Genomic DNA, 21,954 nt, shown 5'->3' on the forward strand with positions numbered 1-21,954 from the left:
AAAGCCACACAGGTGTGGTGATGGTGGGCCATCTGTACAGCTGTGTTGTGTCCACATCAACCACTGACCCAGAAAGCAGCGTCCTGGTTAAGTGTGAAGGATAAAAAAAAAATGAACAGAGCTGTTTCACTCTATCAAAGTATACTAACAATTCTTTTTAAGACACATAGGCAACAGTAGCTTTTACATTTGCTGCTCATCATCGTCTTCCAGAGATGTTCTGAAGTCAGAATGGGACATGATTCATGTATTGTTTACAAAAGCAGTTTGTTTGGAGTAAATAGAAGAAGAAGTGGGTGTTTAGCATGAGCCGCAGTAACCAAAATGGCCCAACAAAGAAGTGAGCTAAAGTTGTCAACAAAGTTAAAAGTGGTATTATCCAGATGGTCAATTTAAGGACCCATTTGTAGTCTCAGTAATGACTTTATAAAGGTTTACTGGTGACTTTGTTTATGCAGTTAGGAAAGAAGTACGGATGGAGCAATGGTGCCCTCGAGACCCCTTTTAGTGCCTTCATGTATTTCTGGGTCATGCTGCGCTGCTCTCGGATAAACCCTTAGTGTTTATTGCTATTCCTGTTCCCACATTCTCAGATGCACCGCAACTCGCCATGCCAAACCGTCGGCATTCAACCGAACTCACTTACACACCCTCAGCAGCTCCAAGATTGGCAAAGTGGCGCATACACACACACACACACACACACACACACACACACACACACACACACACACACACACACACACACACACACACACACACACAGTAATCAGTGAAGGGAACCTCTTTTTATTTCCTGTAGGGGGAGGAAGGAGTTGGGAGGTGAGCTGAGGACATGGAGAACTCTGTGACCCTCCTCTCCTTTTCACCACAAACACCACCACCTCACCACTGGCATGCGTGGGTGTGTGGTGGGTGTTTATGTATTGCGTGCATGTGGACAGCTGGCGTTTGTTTGTGTTTACATCTGAGGAGCCGTCGTTTCAGGGAGGCGAAGACAAAGATGGCCGCAGAGCTGAACTCCCTCTCTCAAAAGCTTTTTCTCCCTCTTCTCCACCATTTTGGCTTTCATCTGCAGACCTTCCATCTTTTGAGGGAGACAGAGAGTGATAGAGAGAGAGGGAGGCAGAGGAACAGAAAAAAAGGTTTGTAGAACAAGACTTTGTAGTCTGGCTGGGTGACTGTATTAAATCTGCCTGGCTGAGAGGTAGCCAAGCGTGAGATTATGACGTATCCATCTTCCCTCTGTCATTACTGAACACACTGCTCTGCTGTCACAAGCTCTCACACACACACACACACACACACACACACACACACACACACACACACACACACACACAACTATATATCTTCATCTGGAGGCCAAATGACAGCTTTGAAAAACCTCACATTCACACCACAATCAACCGTGGAGCAATTATTCACACACGTTGACTAGGTTGACATACAATATTTATTTAGGTTCACAAAAATGATAAGTTAATTATCAGGTAGTCCACAAATATTGTGGGAATGGTCTCATACAGTCATACAAGGGGGGAAACATACATGAGAAACCATTTAGGAACAGGCCCACCCAGAAACGCTCTGATTTAACCGAATAAAGTATGAAGCATGGAAAAAAGGATGAACTGAAACATTAGTCTGAATAATAAAAAAAGGAAGTTGGTTATTTATTCATTATTATATCCATAATTTCCCTAATCATCTTATTTCTCTTTTTAAAAAAAGACCCCCAGCTATTCAAAATATCTCTTCTGTTATCTGTCGCTCTTCTTTAATCGAATGTAAAAATAATCCGAACAGGTTAAACTAAAAAAGGGGGGGGCAGACCCTGCATTTAAAATATTGCCGTATATCAGGGTCATCCCTGAACTGTCCCCTCAGCAGTATCAGTGGAACAGGGACCTGTCAAAACTAGAGACCTAAATGTTGTAAAAACCCCTCTGTAGTACAGTATCCAAGGGTATATATATATATATATCTACTGTATATCTGAAAGTAGTCTGTAGTGTCCCCAAATAGCCTGTGGTGGGCTTCCCAAAGCTGCTGCGCACCCGTTTTCTTCTCTTATCAATATTTTGTTTCTCTGATCTAATACTTTGCTTTTAGTCTGAGACGCTGATGATTCGACTCTGCAGAGAAATGCACGTCTGTTGCATTTCTATCAGCTTTGGGGATGGCGCCCACCACCCTGCCCCCGCTCCACCCCCCTCCTATTAACATGTCTCGACCTCATGTATGTTTGCTACAAAAGATGTTACACTTTATGAACACATCATGCAAAGTGGCAATTCTGTTTACAAAGAGTCAAAGATGGAGTAGTCGTGTTTTTTTCGTTGTTTTTTTTGTTATATATATAGATCTACAGACGGGTGACAAATTAAAGTAAAAAAAAAACAACAGAGTGTCTTAGTAAGGTGTTGGGCCACCACGTGCTGCTGGAACAGCTTCAGCTCTCTTGGTGCGCTCCACACATGCACTTCCCCACTTCTTGAGAATATGAAGGATGACTCATCTGACCATATCATTCTTCCCCCCCCCTCTCTATAGACCAGGGCTTGTGGTTTTTGCACCACTGAACTCTCACATGTGCATTCATCTTTATATGAGGAGTTTATGCACTTGCAACCCTACTATAATATCCCTCTCTATGTAATTGTTGATGGACTGTTCTTGCTGACAGTCGCCAAGGAAACGCTGCGCAATTGTTGGATGTCAGGAAGCTGATTTGTCATTGCACAGCCTTCCAAAAGGGTGGCAGTTTACCGGTACCCAGAGCCCTGGTTTTACCTAACTACAATCTAATCTGTTACTTGTGATTGGGTGTGCATCACTCAATCAGCCAATCAGAAGAGAGAGGCGTTAAACAGACACAAAACAGCCCATTTCACACTAAATAAGAAAGAGGGGCTGCATCTATGGCTTGTACAGCTGTAACTAGGTGTGTTTTTGACCATAAAAACATGCAAATATTTGCAAATAGACCACAAATATGAAAATATTAAACTGGGAAAGGGGCAGAATATGACTTCTTTAATTTGTCACTCGTCTGTATCTGTAGCCATTTTAGCTGCATTTGATTCATTCTTTACCAAAAAAGAAAAAAGAAAAAATCAACCTGAAGTCCCACCCACTTTCAAAGCCACCTCCCTTAACCTTTCAACAAAAACAACAGAAGCATTATAAACGATATATTAAACCATGATTTCTTATTGTTCTTGAAAGACCCCACCCTAAATCTCCAGAAAAGTATACAGAGGACAAGTTGTGAGTCCAGGTTTAAAACTGTCAGGAAAAAAGCCATCGCAGCGAGGATCAGTTAGCATAAACCAGAGAGGCTGCTGCCTTTTAAGAAAAAACCTTTTAAAAACATGTCCTGCGTCGTCAGCGGCAACGGTTGGTTTAAGAAGAATCCCTGATTGGCTTGAGAGAAGTCAGGTGACCACCAGGTGAGGTAAGAAAAGTCCCACCTTGACGATGGGGATGACAGTATGGAGGTGTTTTTCCTCTAAACACTAATGTGTGTGTGTGTTCGTGTGTGTGTATACATTTTTGATTACAAACTGACCACCCGCTCACATGCGTACACATTCACACTCAAGTGCGTGATGATTTTTTTTTTCTCGAGTCGATCTAAAACACTGCATTGCAAGTTCCTCTCTCCTCATGCAGCACAGACAGTTGCAGAAACACAGAACATCAGTGGCAAAAAACACTGGCAGAAAAGATGGAAGAAAAAAAAAGAAAGAAAAAAAAACAGAAAATTAAACTTGCTGCCTTGAATGTCCTTGAACATCACATAGAATCCTTGGGCGTGACAATTTTTTTTTTTTTTTTAATTTCTCATTTTTTAGTTCAATAATATTTCTCTTATCTATGCATTTACTTAGGAAAAAAACTAACAAAGATTTCAGTTGCTTTCTTATTACTATGTGTGTGCGTATCTTTTTTTTCTTCTTTTTTCTATTTTTTGTATTGATGTTTGCATTGGTTTTTCTCTTCTTCTTAAAATTGTCCACGTTGAGTTTTTCTTGGTTTGCGTAGTTTCCTTCTCTTTCCGTATCCGTCCGTCTATGCCGCACCGCATCAGTTTTGGGAACAAAAAAGACTGAAGCCCATTTCTACCCATTTAATCAGCCACCCCTCCTCCCTCTGCATTCATCCACCCCCGTTTCCCTCTTCCCCCTCCACTCCCCTCCCTCCCTCCTTGCTGGGGTGGACGAGAGGGGGAGGAGGGGCTTTTCAGTCATGTGCCGCCCCTTCATCTCTCCGCCTCCATCGCTACGCTAGCCTTCTGCTCGGCGCCCGCGTGGGTGTTCACGCCCGTGGGCCAGGCGGGGCAGGGCTGCGTTGGGGGCTGCCCCTGAGTCCAAAGTCCCTGTGGAGGTTGCGGCACGTTAGGTACGTTTGGTGAGACGCCCCAGCCGCCGACCTGAGGGGGCGGGGGCGAGGTGGCCATGGACGCGGCCATGGGACCTCCGCCGCTGCCGCTGTTGAAGCTCTCGGACGCCTTCAGCCGGGAGAACATGGTCAACGCGTCAGGGAAGTTGGGGGGCGTTGCTGGTGTGTTGGCTGGGGTGCACATCTGAGGATGAGGAGGGAGAGGAAATGATTAATGCAGATCAAAGACACAGATTCGGGCGCGCAGGTGGTTGAGTGGTTAGAGCGCATGCCACGTACGCAGTGGACCCCGGTTCGAATCCCGGCCGGTGGACCTTTACTGCATGTCACACCCCCCTCTCTCTCCCATGTTTCCTGTCTGGCAACTATCAAATAAAGGTGTCTATGCCTGAAAAAAAAATCTAAAAAAAAAAAAAAAAAAAAAAAAAAAAAAGACACAGATTCAATATTAAGAGGCCATAAATGCTTCTCATTTCTCATGATTAAATTCAATTTCCTTCTGCACAGTCTGTCAGTGTTGGAACTGATCTGTTTCATGTGCTCGCACTTTTCCTTCACATGCAAGTCCAACTTCTGTTTCAGTCAGCAGTTATTTCTGTTAGAGCTGAAAAGATTAGCTCATCAATTAATCAACAAAACATGAACTTGCAACCATTTTGATGATCAGATTTTTGGTTAAGTCATATTTTAAGCAAAAAGTCAAAATTTCACTGGCTCCAGCTTCTCAAATATGAACATTATCTGATTTTTTTAATGATATAATCTGAAGTGGACTGCTGGATGCATAAACAAAAAACCAATGTGATGAGCACTTTTTGTTATTTTCTGATGGATCCAGAAAATAACCTGCAGATTAATATTGAAGAGTTAAGAGAATGACTTGACCCATATGTCAAGTGAACCTGCTGGATTCAGCTCAGTGTTGGTGTATTTGTAGTTTAAGAGAGAAAAATGAAACCTGTGTTACGGCTGCAGCACATTCTGTGTTATTGAGTCTACAATCAGTGGAGAAACCAGTACATTTTCCCCCCTATATGACAGATTTCTTCTAGTATGACTGTTGACAGTAACCGTAAAATGGTGACGCCAGTTGAGTTTTTATTATGTTTTATTATAACTGAATAAGTTGAAACATCATCACGTGTTGCTGCCACTGGCCTGTTATACTCAAAAAAATGAGCACACACAGCCAAACATTACAAAAATAGTTTCAACTGTGTTTACATGTGGTTATTTAAACTGTTTTATATAACTGCAGGGAAAATTGGGGGAATCCCAGCCACTCTTTGCTTCCCCCCAGACGGTCCTGATAATGATATTACAGCCCTTTGTTTACATTCACTTCCTGTTTCAGCTGTTAAAGTGGCGTCCATTCAGATTGAGCAGACTAGATAAACCTGATTGTCAAGAGGTGATGTAGCAGATTGGCTAACAGGTAATCTTGCTATGTGAACACACATACACATACAAGTATAAACACATATGGAAACAAACGGCCTTCTTATACCCCTGTGTACTCTAACCTGCTCCGACCCTCTTTGTGCCAGCGCTGTTATTGTTCTGCTGCCAAGAGTTCCTTTAGCGGCGCGCACACACACACATAACACACCAGTGTGCCAAAAGCAACACTAAACCCACCACCTTGTAGCGAGCAGACCATGTGAACAACATGTTTGGCTGCTCCAAAACAGTAAGTGATGGTGTGTGGAAGCCTCTCACACACTACCCTGTGCTCCACTTCCTCCTCCTCTGTGTCCCCCGTCCATTTGTGACCAGGAAAAACAACAAGCTGCTGTAATTCCACAGGGAAGCAGAGGTGGAACCACCTTCAGTCAGGAGGCTTCAACATCTATAAATAAGAGGCCTGTGCTGAGAGAGCTAACGGGGCAGGCACCTACATGACAAAACAATCCTAAATCAGCAGCTCTCAACAATGGAAGAAAACAGCTTGGCAACTCCCAAGAAGAGGATTAAATAGGATGAAATTCACTTGCATTAAACTCCAGAATAGGAGTCTGCTTTTAAAGTTAACTCATTAAATCCACTTTAAACTTCCAAACCTACAAGTGCTTATATTATTAGAATTTATTAAGCACTTTAACTCTTATTTTGTCCTTAAATGTCCCCCAAAAATCTTCAAAATTAGACCTTTTTTTTCTCCAACATCTTTTATGTGAGGCTCCATGAATCATCTGTGAGAGAAGCAGCTGCAGTCTTACATGAATACTGGACAAAAAAAAGTTAAAATGCTGAAAGTTAAAATGCTGAAATGGGGAGAAAAAAAAGAGCCTGCAAAAAAACATTTCCCTTGCTGACGCAGACCTCGGGCTGACCCGCGGTATTTACATCACCCAGGATGCACAGATTGTGACACGAAGCCTTAGCCTGAAAAACGACAGAGTGACAGGATTGTCGGGGGTGTAATTGGACCACCTTGTCCCCTAAAAGTGCTGCGGCTAGCAGGTTAGTCCTGTAAATATACAGTGTGTGTGTTGGGGGGGGGGGGCGCTGTTATGAAAGGTGAGCGCGTCCACACTGTGTGCTCTGACAGGAAACGCTGGCTCATGTCTCTGAGGCCGTTTCCTGCGGTAAAGAGACACCCTGGAATGTTGGAAGTGACCTCCGCGGCCCTTCCTGTTCTTGGCTGGGCAGCGGCTGCAGAGGCTGCTGGTTGGATTTCTTTAAAAAACCTTGTGATCACAGTTTAGAGTCAGTGTGGCTGCTGCTCAGGTGGGGGAACGATAGACGAGGCCTGCCACGGCCGCCGCCGCCTTACTTTAACTGCCGGGGAATGGAAAGTAAGACTAAAGTGCTGACACCTGCCCTTTCACAATACCTGCTGACTTACTCATCCGTAAAATCACACACACACGAGTAGGTGCAAAAACACACCTACAGTCAGCAACCTCATGCAGAGACTTTACATCTCAGTTCAGTGCACTTTTATTTGATTTTTAACAGTAAACCAAGATGTGCACAATGGGAGACAGAGGCACCCAACACACTTTTACGTGTCTTTATGTGTGTGTGTGTGTGTGTGTGTATGTGTGCAGGGGACCTTCAGAGTTGCAGACGGTATCGACCCACAGGGAAGAGGATCTGGTCCAAAGACACAGCAGCTGTCTGAGGTTGAATTTGGCTGCTTATCAGACACTTTCTCACGGATAAAAAAGCTTCAACTGGAGCTCAGACTTGTCAGCATTCACAGTATAAAGCTCTCCTCATTACTTCTCCACAATGACTGTGTTTGCCTGTGTTTTTGTCCATATATCTAACTGTAATCTCCTTACAACAAGTTCAGGTGTCACGTTTTATTGTCAGTGTTCCATAACTGAAATGAAAATGCATATACAGTGTTACACTAAACGATACTCTGGTGCTGTCTCTTGTCAAAGCAGAGAAAACAGCACCAGAGGTCTACATGCTTTCCTGCGCCGAGATTAAAACCAGAGCTCTGGTGCGGCATACTGAGGAAGCAGGTTAGTGTGTGTGTGTGTGTTTTCCCCTTTGTGTGTGTGTGTATTAAGCAGCCTAGTAGCAGATTAACTCTCGCCGTGCTGAGGCAAGGACAGAAAAATACTGCAAGGGCTGCTGTGTGCAGACCGAAGGGTCAAATCCAATTGGCTGTCGGACAACTGGCATGGGGGGGGGGGCACGTGGGTTGCTACGAGAGAGGGTTAATATTTCATTAGAGAAAATCACTACCTGTGCGCGCACACACACACACACGCATGTTAAGGGGAGGAGTGACTGCAGAGAGTTTACAGTTACGTCACATACTGATGAGCAACCAGCAGCCAAATGTGTGTGAAAATATTGGCTGGATGTATAAATATGTATAGTTAGTGTGTCAGTGCGATATGTAATAACAGTAAATTATCTTCTTCAAGAGTCAGCTCAGTTCATGGAGGTCTGACCATCCTCTGCAGTATTTGTTGAAGATATACAGATGGAGAGACAGGGGGAATAACAGACAGCCAGAGAGAGAGAGAGAGAGTTTGTGTTCAAAACAGAGCCAACAGAGAGGTGTTGCCATGGGGACGGTTGTTATGAAGAAAGAGCACACATCTCCCTGTTGACGGGACGGGGCTGAGGCTGTGCGGTCGCGGCGGGCCTGGCCCTGTCCGCCCCTCTCTCTTCAAGTCTTGTTTGCTGAGCCCAGCGTGAGGAACGCATGGCCGACGGGCTCCGACCGCTCCAAACACGCCCGGCCCTGGAACCGCAAATCCTTAAACACTCCCTCTGTTTGTGTGTGTTTGTGTGTGTGTGTGTGTGTGTGTGTGTGTGTTTGTGTGTGTGCGTGTGTGCGTGTTTGTCCACAAACACAGATGAGCCCGAGTTATTTCCAGTCTAACTGAGCACATTCCTCACAAATATCGAGTATGTGTGTACATGCGGCAGTGCTGAGAAGAGAAGCTTTCTATCTTTTTTTTTTGCATACTTGTGTAGAGGGTCCCGGTTACGTCTCGCGACCCCGGCTGACCTCCTTTGTGTGACGTTTACCCCCCCCCCCCCCCCCCAACACACACACACACACATTCAGTCTGTCTGGATGTTTCCACCCAGCTGTCAGAAGAATTTTCAATCCAAATTTTGCAAGAAATGAAATGCAATCCGCTTGTTTCCCCTCATTTACTTGAAGCATATAAAAACGTTTCCTTGTTTACCAAAAATGTCGTGTTCGAGTAGTAATGAGTAAGTTATTGTTCGCTTTCAGGGACCCTTGGCTGTGTTTGCTCCTAAAATAAATCAGAAACACTTAAACATGGGGAAACAGCAGACTGACAGTGAATATTTTCCTATTATTACACACATCTCCCAGTGTCCTCAGGAACTTTTGAACTGTTGTGAAATAATAGTGAGACGTCTGTCTGAGTCTGCATCACTACTTATTCACCTTTTGTCTGGTTTCTAACACAAAAACACCTACGTGAAGCTTTTTCTTCCTGATTATAATTAACATTCCTACTTTTTTCTCCATCACTACCTCTGCCGCAAACGCTGTTGTGAATATATGACGTGTCAATTTTCTCTCCCTTCTCTATCTTTCTCTCACTTCCCTCTCCACACATCTTCCCCTTGCTCTCTCCTTCCAGTCTGCGGCTTGTTGCTTTACAGTTCGCACGTTGTACGTCAGCGCTGACAGATCTGCGAGACACGAGAGTGACAGTGAAACGCGACGTCTCCAACCTCAGGACCTTTCTTTTAAAGGATTTGGTGACCGCAGACATTTTAGATTTTCCAAATGTCTGATTATTTCACCTGCTGGTGTACATTGTATGCTGATAGTAATTATACACATAATGACTGTCAGCTGAGCAGGAACCACGTGCAAAACAACAGCTGCTCTGAAACTACAACAAATGACAATTGTTAGACTTGTTGGGAGTCGCTTCTTTTACTTTTTAACATGAAGAAATTATGAAATGTATTATATTTCGTCACGCTGCTTCTCCACTTAAAGTCAGTCGATCTACAGAACAACAGAGGGTCAACAACTGCAAAAAACAGATTACGGTGCATGTGCTGATGACTTCGCTGCTGTTGCTATGCCACCGGGCCTGCACACTTGAAAATGTTTATTTGCTTTATTTTGTTGTGCCAACACACTAAAACCACACTGACAACAACTGTAACATAAGCATTGAGACTTTTTCCACTAGTTTTCAGACATTTTAATGCATTCAATAAAAAATATGTCTGTCAGCTCCACATCTAAAATAATACTATACAATACAACATCATGTCAATACAAATATTTACACACCTATCTATACTTTTTTTATAATAACAGACAAATGTGGATGTTTATGGCAAATTTAAGCCAAAAAAGAATCCAGGCTGCTGATAGTACACAGCAAATGACTATTAATGGGTAATGTGGTGCATTGCTGGTTCTTTATATAAATGAAGAAAATAAAGAATAGAAGACACAGAGTGGAGTGTTCATTTCCTGGAGTTTGTGTTGAGTGTTGGATGTGTGGGAGGATGCTTGTGTTCCAGCAGCATCAGGTCTGGACTAGTCTCGGGTGCATCTGCGTCAGGCGTGTTTCGAAGGAGTTTATGTGGCATTCTGCAACATTCTCTCTCCCTTTTGTTTGCTTTGTTTGGGCGCATGACGACAACACCGGTCGAACCCGGCAACGCTGACAATGCAGGTGTGTGTGACAGGTACCACCATCAGATCAAATGGAACTTGTTTTACACACATGTAAAGAGCTGACAACGCAATCTGAACCTGAATCAAACCCCAAAAACCATCATTTCATGTTCACAAAGCAGTAGCCGATAGCTATGAGGAACTTGTGACTGCAAAGCTGAGATTAACAAGATAAACTGAGGTCAAACTTGGCCTCAAGATGATATGAAATGCCTCCTAAATATATCAAGTTACTGGCAAGAAGCACAGACGCGTCATTATTGTTCAGACAAGTTTACGGGAACTGGAACTTAATGTTTTGACTCTGACATTGTTTCCCAAATCTGTAACTGGAACAGATGACAATTTACCAAAAGTCTGCCCAATAAACAACTCGCAAGTGTGTGTAACTGAAAATTTTAAATCCTGATTTATTTGTAATCTGACAGCGCAAAACCTCAATGATCCAAAAATAGACTAAATTCAACTGCCATTTATGTATTGTAGATGTGGCTGCAGCCTGGTGTCACTGGTAATTTAGTGTCATTAATGTAATGGTAGGGCTCATTCTGCGTGAGGATTGTGAGAAAAAAAATGAGGGCTAAATGGAGAGGCTTAAAAGTTAATACAAGACGGACAGATATGAAAAAAGGGAGTAAAAAAAAGGGAAAACTGAAAGAAATAAGTGAAATCAACAGGAAGCCAGATGGAGGGAGAGGGGTCAGCAAAACATGAACTGAAACAAAATGGAAAGAGAGATAAAATAATGACTAAGTGAAAAGAAAGAAGGGGGCAAGCTGAATAGACCGCTGCTGCATGAGGCTGTGAGATATGATCAAAGTCTAATATCCAGATAATGATACATATCATGATATCACACAATATCTGCAAATTCAATCAATCAATACTTTAACTTACGTTAGTACATGGAAAGGCTTATTTCTTATTACATTCTCAATTATATTGGATTATTTTCTCTTTTATTTAGAACCTTTGTCCAATTTACCAATACTGAGTTATAAAGAAGAGGTGATTAGTTTGATTCCACACAGTATCTGGAAGCTTGAGAAGGCAAAAATAAATAGTTACTTATTTTACTGAATTTGAGACCAATTAAAAACCAGTAAGACAAACAAGTAAACCAAAACTAAACAATGCTGGCAAACCAGCATAAGCCAGATTTTCATTAGTCTGTATCAATGGAAATAGAAAAGTATTATTCCACATGAAGAAACCTGCTGTAGTGTGTTGAATAAACACTGTTATAACTCTTTATTGATCCTTTTTAAAAGGATTAAAAACTTTAAGTTCTGAAATTTGTCAAAACATTTTCAGACTTTTGCAGGTGTTACCGTTTCAAAAGATTTCACCATATGGTAAAAAAGTGAGATAACAGTAACTACTTTACTAGCTCAATATGATGACAAGCTGTTCATTCTAAAACAAATCACATATTTCTGAGAAACCCCAAATGCTCCATGCTGAACACCTGGTTCTGATAGTAAGGAGGGTAAACAAAACTTAACAACAGCACCCCCATCTATTAGCTGCCATTCCTTTACACCTGTACTGCTAGACAGTGCAGGTTTGGTGTGTGTTATTGTCACCAAATCAACACAATCCATCAACCTAAAACCAGAAAAGCAACTCTGGCTTTCTTTGATCCCAGCCTGAAGGTCAGCTTTTTAATGGGAGTGTCTGGATGTCAGGACTACATGTTTCTTTCCCAAACTAAAGAAAAGACGCCGACAGGTGCTACTGAACGTTTCAGGCAACTCAAGTGACTGACCCCTCAACTCCTTTGACCTCAACCGGTTTGCAGCAGCTGGGCCCCTGGGGTCCTTTTCATTTGGCTAATTTATACTTTCTTGCGTCCTCTCGTCTCCATCCTTTAAATGTACCTGGAGGGGCTCAGAGTGAGGACGTTTGATGCTGAACTTTAAAGTTTAATGAGTTCAATGTGTTTATTGATCGATCAGCTGATCTGACGGGACAGTAAACAGTCGCTGCAGTTACTGCAATACAGCAGATCAGGAAAACTGGGACGGCCTCGACCGCAGCTTTTCATACTTAACCATAAGATTAAAAAAATGACTGTTTTCTTTCTTCATAAGTTTCCTTCTTTCTTTTCCATTTCAAATACGTCTCAGCTTTTTCAGGAAAATATGATGCCGCACAGCTGAGTGTCATCAGAAGTTCACAAACTTAATAAGTAATATATTATTTAGACACGTTCTGCAGGCTACAGCCGGTTTTATTGCTCTTTTTTTATTGGCTCTGTTGTTACCGAAAATAATGTTTGTGTCTCATTCTGTGACGCTGCTATAAATCTATAATCAAATTAAAAAATGCAGCAGTTTCAGGTGTTTTCCTTCCTGCTATCAATATGTAGAAATGACTTAGTGACACTTTAAAGTGTTAAGTAAAGTTTAAACTTTCACTTATTAATTTCTACATGCTGATAGTTTACTTCTACGTGTGTAACAGTTGAGTTGCTGTGCGTCACGGAGTGAGCGAAGACGTCCCGTTTGACCAGTTAAATTCCTCCGGCCTCCTCATCTTCCTCACACATCTCTCTCACATCCTCACCGGGAGGAGCTGAGACGTGAGGAAGAAGATGCCAGTTAGGTTGAGGGGAAGCGGGGGGAGGAGACATGTCAGCCAAATGAAAAGCAACCCCCCCCCCCCGAGTCTGAGTGTGTGTGTGTGTAAGTGAATACTGTACACACACACATACACAGGAGCACGGTTGGATCTGTGTGTTCCTGAGACACTCGGTTGATCATTAGCCAGGGCGTGCTCAGGTTTTTTGTGTGTAGTTTGACACTGTATAATGGAGGAAGAAGAATGAGAACTAAATAAATAAATACAAAAGCAATGATAGAATAAACAAAAAAAGAAAAGAAAAAGAAAAGAAAAAGAAAGCAGGAACAGGCAGAAGACAGGAGAGCAGGGACTGAGCGGGGAGCATGTGTTGTGTTTGACTGGCAGCACACACTGTACCGCTAACAATAGGTGTTCAGTGGCCCCCTCATATCTAGAAAAAGGAGTTTGGCCTGTCGGCTGGTAACAGGCTGGCAGCAGAAACTACTGGGCCAAAGGTCACCGTGAGGGAGAACAAAACACGATTACGATGCAAACATCAAGCCTGCCAACAGATATCTTGAGGCTACGCACGAGCCTGCAGATCGAGTTTAAGGGTTTGACTCAGCTCACATGCGACACATACAGTATGTGATGTTTTCTGTTTGGAGTCAGTTTCCAATTTCAATGTGAGCCGTTGAACCCTATCAGAGCAGGATTTTATGTTTTAATTTAAAAATAAGCTAATTTTATTCATCTGGGGCTGAAAACAGATGACAGCAAATGCTGTGTACAATGGTTGGTAGTTCCAGGGGTCAGGGGCCAGGAAAGCATGAAAAAAGGACGGACGAGGCTAGAAAATATCAGGACGAGGTGCCATCAGCGCTCCAGTGTAGAGGAGTCAGCTGACCTGAGCTTGGCTGCAGCACTACTGCTAACCTGAGATAACAGAGCCGGGAGACACAATATGACAACAGACAAGATTCCCATGTGCTGTTTATGTTTCCTGAGCCATAGGGCTAACCCTTATGTCTGTGTGTTTGTGTATGTGTGTGTGTGTGTGTGTGTGTGTGTACTCAGTGACTCCCCAGAATCAGTGTGAAACCCAATCCGACTCCACTGCTCATAAACACATCTGGTCCTTGCAGCCATCCCACATGGATTCCCATAGCCTGAGTCCCTTGAGCCAAAGTTCCTGTGTGTACGTCTATGTGTGTGTGTGTGTGTGCGCGCGCATGTTTTCTTATGTGTATGTGTGTGTGTGTGTGTGTGTGTGTGTGTGTGTGTGTGTGTGTGTGTGTGTGTGTGTGTGTGTGTGTGTGTGTGTGTGTGTGTGTGTGTGTGTGTGGTTAGGGTTCTGGGAAGCCGTGCTCCTGGAAACATGCAGGGCAACACGCTGAACATGCAGCGCACAGGCCAAGCCTCTTCAGAAGTGGCTAACTGCTTGGCATTGGCTATACGAAACACTGGTACACATACACACATACACATAGAGAGAGAGACAGACGCACACACATTTTCAATATATCCAGGCACAGATGCATGCACACCCATTAACAACATTAACAGATCTAGACATGATTAATTCTGAAATCTGACACGCACTGCTGCATGCACACCCATGGGATTATACCACACACACACACACACACACACACACACACACACACACACACACACACACACACACACACACACACACACACACACACACACACACACACACAAATTCAAAACACACAAACAATGGGAGATAATAAACTGGATTTCACCTCAATCTACACTTAAACTTGTGTGAGTAATGTCTGCAACAGGACAGAGAACACCTTGTTTCTATTGTGGCAGACACACAAAGTAAGCCTGTGTTCACTTTATTTATTGTATCTTCTACACAAATACCTGGCATCGCCCCGCTGCTGCTATTAGCATGAGCAAAACAGTCTCCCTAATTTTCTCCCATCCATTCCTCCGTCTCTTACGGCAGGGATGACGGAACGGATAGAGGTTGAGACAGAGGGAGAAACGGGAGCAGACAGTGGTCTATATGTTGACACTTGGTGATTTATGACAGTAATTACACCCCTGCTCTTCTGCATGGGCACACCGCACACTTCTAATCTCAGTGAGATGAGATCTTACGTGGATCAGAAAAGTTGCTTTAAAAAAAACAAAAAAAAACCTTTTTCAAGCCACACCCGGACACCAAAACCAAATGTTTGTAGTTACCAGAAACAACCCCTCTTTCACTCTCTCTTTCACACACACACACACACACCAAACCCTCCTCCTTTCTCCTCCTGCTGGGTGTTCATATTGCCAGGAAACAGCCTTTACAACAACCTCACACCCACTTTTATCAGAGCCCTTCAGCGCCCAATGCTATCTCTGTACGTCACTGTTGCCAGTCAGTTAAAGCTGACCGTTGCCCTTCATAAAAACCCCTGGTTTCATTGACCCTCACGCGTGGTGCCACTGACTAACAGCAATTACAACAATCTTTTTATTTTTTTCAAAGAACAGTGTGATCATTCAAACTATGGAGCCGTGTGTTCATGACTCGATGGGCCGCAGTATGTAGGCCAGGCAAGGGTGGATACAGTAAAGGATGACTTACTGTATTTTTATTTAGCCCATATGCTCATTCAAAAAAAAAAAAAAAAAAAGTAAAAAGGGAAATGGCAAAACCTACAGCGCAAAATTGCTCAGAATGTAACAGAGTGTGTCTGTGAGAGAGAGAGAGACAAGAAAAGGGGGAAAAAAAGAAGCAGGAGTTGAAACAAGAAGTAAAAGTCTTTGTTTTTATTTCGCTATAAGCACATCAGAGCGAGAACACGAGGCAGAGGTGCAGATGTGATTCAGGAGGGAAGGGAGAATGTGAAATATTTCTTAAGGAGATCATTTTTTTATTACTCTGACCTACTAAAAACAACGTGCTTTTCAATGCCGCGGCCCCGACTTTACTGCGAGGAATCCACATGACCTCACCAGATTGTCTTTAATGGGCAGAACTCTTTGAGTACGAACTACACACATGTAAAGCAGGCTTTGTGGCTTTAGTTAGATCGTTGCTCGGCTTAGTCACATGATGGGGGTCGGTCACATGTTCCCGGACGTTGGTGGAAGTCATCCAGCCGGGGCTACTTCCTTGTCTTGTGGTCACATGAGGATTCATTCACTTCATTGTGGCTGTAGGAGCCCCACATGAAGGCAGATTAATCATGGAAACGTTGATATTGGTGTGAGTGTTTTTCCTTCACGTACTCAGAGACACTCTGTGACACCTTGAAGACAGGAAGTTGCTACACTGTCCAGACCAGATCAGTCAAAAAAAAACACACACAGCATGATTTCCCCTAAGTTTCTCATGTGTGCTAGTTCAGGAAAATACTTCTCCTGCACATAAGAAACCAATTTAGTGAGCATTTTTCACAGCTGGCTTGCCAATTGTGAAACATGATATAATAAAGTATCAGAAATAGCTCAAACTTTATATCAATCAATTAAAAAATGCCTCCGACATGAATACTGTAAATCAGTTGGAAATGTCCGCTGAATATGTATGAGACCAACAAAGGACGGGTGCAATGTGCATAATATTTGATAAGAAGGATTAGCATTAAACAGCCAGAAGTGACAGAAATACAACTCCGGGCGTTCCGAGTGTGAGAGCGAGCATGGTGACCACTGTCAGACCAATGCTGAAACAAAACGATGAGGACCGTCCGTGATTAGAAAATTCTCTAACAGGAAATATGAATGGGTAATTTAATTTTCAGGAGGTTGATGTTTTGTGTCTGTAAACAGAGGCAAGCGGAGAGAGAGAGTTTACAGCAGAGAGAGAGAGACCGGCTGCTGTGTTTCTAGTTTATACCCCCTCCCCTTCTTCTGTGAAAGGGTCCATTTTGGGGTGGGTGTGAGCGCTGCATCCTGACGGAATGTGTTGCGGTCACAGTGTTTGTACGGGCAGGGTGTGTGTGTGTGTGTGTGTGTGTAGAGGCTGAGGAAACTGGGAGGGGTGGCGTTAAACACTGGGCAGGTTAGACTGAACTCAGGTCCAGGGTGTCCATCAGTGAGCTCTAATGTAAGCTTTGGGTGACTTCATTCAAATACAGAGATAAAACGGACAATCTGTTCGAGACGGCAACATCCGTGTGTGGCCTTGCTGGAGCAGACAAGCTGTATCCACACATGTAAGCAAAAACAAACCTGTTCTTGTCGTCAAATACTGACACACTGTCACGGCCCTTAACGTCTGATTGTGACACACTAGCCATCCTGTAGCGCCTGTATTACTCCAATGTAAACCCATCTGTGTCTAAATAATACATTTTTCAATGTGCAGTATCAGAGCAGGTTCGAATTTTCCTGACTAATGTATTTTAATTGGAAGTATGTTGCACCAGCTATTACAAACCACTGTTGAAAAATAATGATGTTTTATGGTGTAACAACGCTGTGGTTAAGGTCTGGTTAGGTTTAAGCATAAAAACCACATGGCTAGCGTTGGGAAACATCATGGTTTGGGTTAAAATGATCACTTAAAACATGGTTGAAGAATGAAGCAAAGTCCAACTTTTTTGCCGAGCAATCCACCCAATTCGTCATCTTGTACAGACGTCATCAGTCTCATGGTGGGTGTCTATTTCAGACGTTGTGGAAGTTGTACAGAAGTCTATTGGACCACCCTGCATGTTAGGAAATTATGCTAGGGGTATCCAATGTGTGGGGTGTGACAAAACGTTGGTATCTGACGAACTGGGAGTGAGGACGGGCTGCTCTTTTCCAGCATTTGCCAATGCACAGGCACTCCTCTGTGTCTGGGATTGCTAGTAAATGAAATGATAATGAAAAGAGCTTTAGCTAAATCCTCCAGTATTCACAGAATTACACAAGAGTGTACTGGTGAGTGGGCCAACTAACCTCACCATTTGATATTTAATAGAGAATATATACCTCTTACACATGAAGCACAAATGAAGCATTAGTAAAAGACAAGTACACAAAATCAGACTTAAAAGTTATGCTACCCTACAGGCAAATCAAGACAAGTTGTGTTCAGTGATAAAATGCATTTCTTACACAACAACGCCTTTCAATCCAAGATGATTTCTCTCCCGATTACAAATTTAGACACAGAGAATGATTTTCTTACACCACATTCAGCCCCATGCATAGTTTCTAGGCCTCAATGGCAACAATTGCATAAACCAGCTCACTGAACAGTATCCGCAAACTAGCTGACCTACATGACGTCCTAACCTGCCAAGAACTGCATGTCTACGGGCTATCTGTATGGGCTGTTGGGTTTGGTGTGAGGCTTCTAGCCAAAATAGCAGTCTCAAGGATGGGGAGTTTGTTTTGTGACACAAAACACTGTCGCTGAGGCATGTACAGCAGAAAATGTAACTTAATGTTGCTCATGTTTACTCTAAACTGAGGAGAGAAAGAGAGAGGGTGAGCAACGGCAAAAGAGAGAGAGAGACAGTTAAGAGTGAGAGCGAGAGCAAAGTGGATTAGATCTGTATACCAACGAACACTGTGGCCTGATAAGCTGCGGGAAGGTTGGACGTGCTGCCCTACTGTAGTACTGTTGTGTGACTCACATACACATAACATAACATACACACAGATACAAACACCTGCACCAAAAATACAAATGCATGCAAGTCAACTATGCACAATCTGGCATATGCAAAGAAAAAAGAAAAAAAAAGGGAACGTGAACCTGTGGTTACGCAAGAACATGTCTATAACAATAACATTGCACACACGTAGGTGCTCTGCGTTCTGACTTTCATTATCCAGAGTCTGCAGCAATCAAGCTCGGCCCTATTTGGCAGGCAGAATAGGACAGCACTTGGCATATTGTTTACTCTCTAAATTAAAGTGAGACATTTCATGAGCTAAATAGAGGATTGAGATGCTCTTATTGACCAATCGGATAATAAAGGAGGTTTCTTTCTTACAATAAAGCTGTTCTTTTTATATGATTCAGCTCAGTGTGAGCCATTTCTTTGCTAACTGGTGATATTGCAAAAAATCATATCCTCTTTCATCCCAAACTCTCTTCTCTCTCCCTCTAGAAATGCAAAGCTACAATGCTCGGCAGTCAGATGAAACACGTAACCGAACGTGCACATACAAAACATAAACGGGAGCTTTGAGAGACCTCAAAAAAAAAAAAGAAGATCAACAATTTTTTCCAAATCCTCCCCACAACATCCACATCAGGCTCACATCCAGAGGGGCAGCTGTTGCTGGATGCTGCCATGCATGCAGCTGCAAACAAAGGCTTGTGTGCTGCCAAAGTGGGCTGCTGCTAAAAGCTCAAATACTGGTAGTGTTTCATAATGTTCGAGCACCGTGCATGTGTGTGTGTGTGTGCACAGTCTCCACCAAAGCCCTACCGCCTTCCAGTTTACTCCATTGTGATGTGTCCGCCCCTAAAAAGTCCATGATGTGTGTGTGATGTCAGGGCCATCGACAACCCAATCAGTCCGAATAACCCGAGGCAAATGCGACTGCACTGGGGTCTATTTGTGAGAGGCAGCTGTCCTCTTCCTGGAAAGATACTTTTTTCCCTTTTACCCAGAAACTAAGGGGCCCCTCCTTCCGTTATGCACATCAGTTGTTCAATGAAATATTAGGAATTTCATATATCTCCATTTATCTCTCTCGCTCCCTCTTTTTTTCTACCTCAGATAGACACTTACACACACACACACACACACAGCATCTCCGCTCTGTGGCTGCTGCGGCTGCATGCCTGCCTGTGTGTTTATTTCTGGAAGCTCACAACATGGCCGACATGTGCTTTGTTATTGTTAGTACAACATCATCCCTCTTGGCCTATAAGGGATGTGGATCGCCCCCACATACCTCCCAAAACAACAGGAGCTTTAAAGGAATACTGTCTTTTAAAAAAAAAACATTAAGCTTGTCATACATTTCATACACAGGACAATAAAGAGTATACAAAGTGGAATATATATTATTTCACCCCCTCCTCTCACTCACCATTTGATGATGATGGCCATATGGAATATTTGTTTCTTGAAAAAAGGCACTGAGGGCAGTCTACAATAAAACACAGAGAAGATACATGACATTTATTTATACAATTCAGACAGGGGTGTTGTATAGCAAAAGGCACATACATTGTTTTAATGTGCAATTAATTCAATTTAACGAGCTTGTGGCGAAGAGAAATCAAACGCACAAGCAAAATCTATATTTGGTTCACCGCAGACTAAACAGTTACGTATCAAAGTACTCTTTTTGTAGGCTGGTCGATACAACACGGCGGTCATCTTTTGTTGCTGGTAGGATTATAGTATTTAATCTAGAGTAAAGTCTAATTGGATATGCTAGCCGTACGTTTCGCCCTGCTACGTATGTGTGTCCCCTACTGATTTAGCCCACATAAAAAATGTCCACTTTACAAAGGCGTGGAAGGAAACCAAACTTCTGGGTTTGAAGGTGGACAGAGTGTAGTATTCCTAAAACGGAAACATACATAACACTAACGCTTTGTTTTTGTATTGAATTTAAAGAGCTTTTTTTCTTTCTTTTTTTTTTGAAGTGCCGAGTGGCAGACAGACAAGCTACAGTCTAAACAAAAATGCTCTTAAGGCGTGTAGCTAACATTATCCTGTAAAAGCTGTATTGTTTTCATTTTTCTTTTTCTGTTTTTCTTTCTTTTACCTCGAACTGCCAGTGTGCCGCCTGCAAAAGCTGCTTTGCCTGGTCAGCCGCACAACCCGCCGTCAGGACGAACTGGTTAATCATGACTTGATGTTTGAGTTCATCCATTTTCGACGAAGCCCGTGTCCTACTCGCGGCGGCTGGCTCTGAAGCAGACTTTCGACCGTTTCTCCTCTCTTTTCTTCACTCTAGTTGTATTCCGTTTCTCTCCCTTCAGTCGTCCACCATTACAGCCGGTTGAGCAAACACAAATATTTACTGTAGGAGCGGTAGTGGAAGGAACGTTGCGTGATTGACAGAAGGGTCCAGCCAATCACACGAGAGCATCGCCGGTGGGATTTGTATGCTGAATCCGGAGGGTCTCAGGTCGGCGTCTGACGCGGGCTAATTTTTGATACATAAACATATTTTAATCGACAGCTGCTCATCACAGAGAATACGTTTTAAAACATTGACGCAAATGTGGCTTTTAAAACGCCGCATTGTAGGTAAATCCCCACCGGAGGAGTCTCGGAAAGGGTTTGTTTTGGACTACATTTCCCGTGAGCACTCGCTTTGTTTGTAAAGCTCCAGAAGGCAGACATTTGTGAATGACGGCCGCTCTCGTCCAATTCCCAGGCGCGCTGTGTCACTATCTTGCCAAATATGGTAAACAAATCCACCATCGCCAATTACATCGCTCGGAGTTAAATTAGGGACAGCAGACAGCCATGGGTGCACATTCAGAAGCGTCGTGTCTGCTCTGCGCAAATTTAGTTATAAAATCCCCCCCCCCCCTCTCTCAGCGTGTATCCCATCAGTGCCGCAGCTTATCTGCACACATCAGTGCGGACTGCGGCGGTACTACAGCCGACTCACGGCCCCATTTCTTCTTAGTTGTAATAACATTGTGAGTACGGGTCTTAACCACGGGGTTGTAGGGCAAATTCCCTCTCAGCAAGTCTGATTTGTTTTTCTCTCTGTACATCACAGCAACTCCATTTACAACACCACAGAAAAGACACCAATTAAGACAATTAACAAGTCCAATGTACATTTGATCTGGCATTAAACTACATATTTAATTCTAGGATGGACCGGTGTGCCTCAGTCCAACCTTATTTAATCAATTAAACCTGTAT

General features: G+C 43.1%; 1 protein-coding gene across 1 annotated transcript; it reads right to left on the bottom strand.

Annotated features, from left to right (window-relative positions):
* Positions 1-1,438: 1,438 nt before the first annotated feature.
* ubald1a (UBA-like domain containing 1a) lies at positions 1,439-21,063 on the bottom strand. The gene is made up of 3 exons (XM_062442524.1): positions 20,834-21,063; positions 20,147-20,206; positions 1,439-4,591 (listed from the first exon to the last, which is right to left on the bottom strand). Exons 1-3 carry the CDS (start codon positions 20,939-20,941, stop codon positions 4,268-4,270), a joined length of 492 nt encoding a protein of 163 aa, XP_062298508.1. The 5' UTR covers positions 20,942-21,063; the 3' UTR covers positions 1,439-4,267.
* Positions 21,064-21,954: the final 891 nt, after the last annotated feature.

This window comes from Scomber scombrus, chromosome 21, assembly GCF_963691925.1.
Source record: "Scomber scombrus chromosome 21, fScoSco1.1, whole genome shotgun sequence".
Classification (NCBI taxonomy): Eukaryota; Metazoa; Chordata; class Actinopteri; order Scombriformes; family Scombridae; genus Scomber; species Scomber scombrus.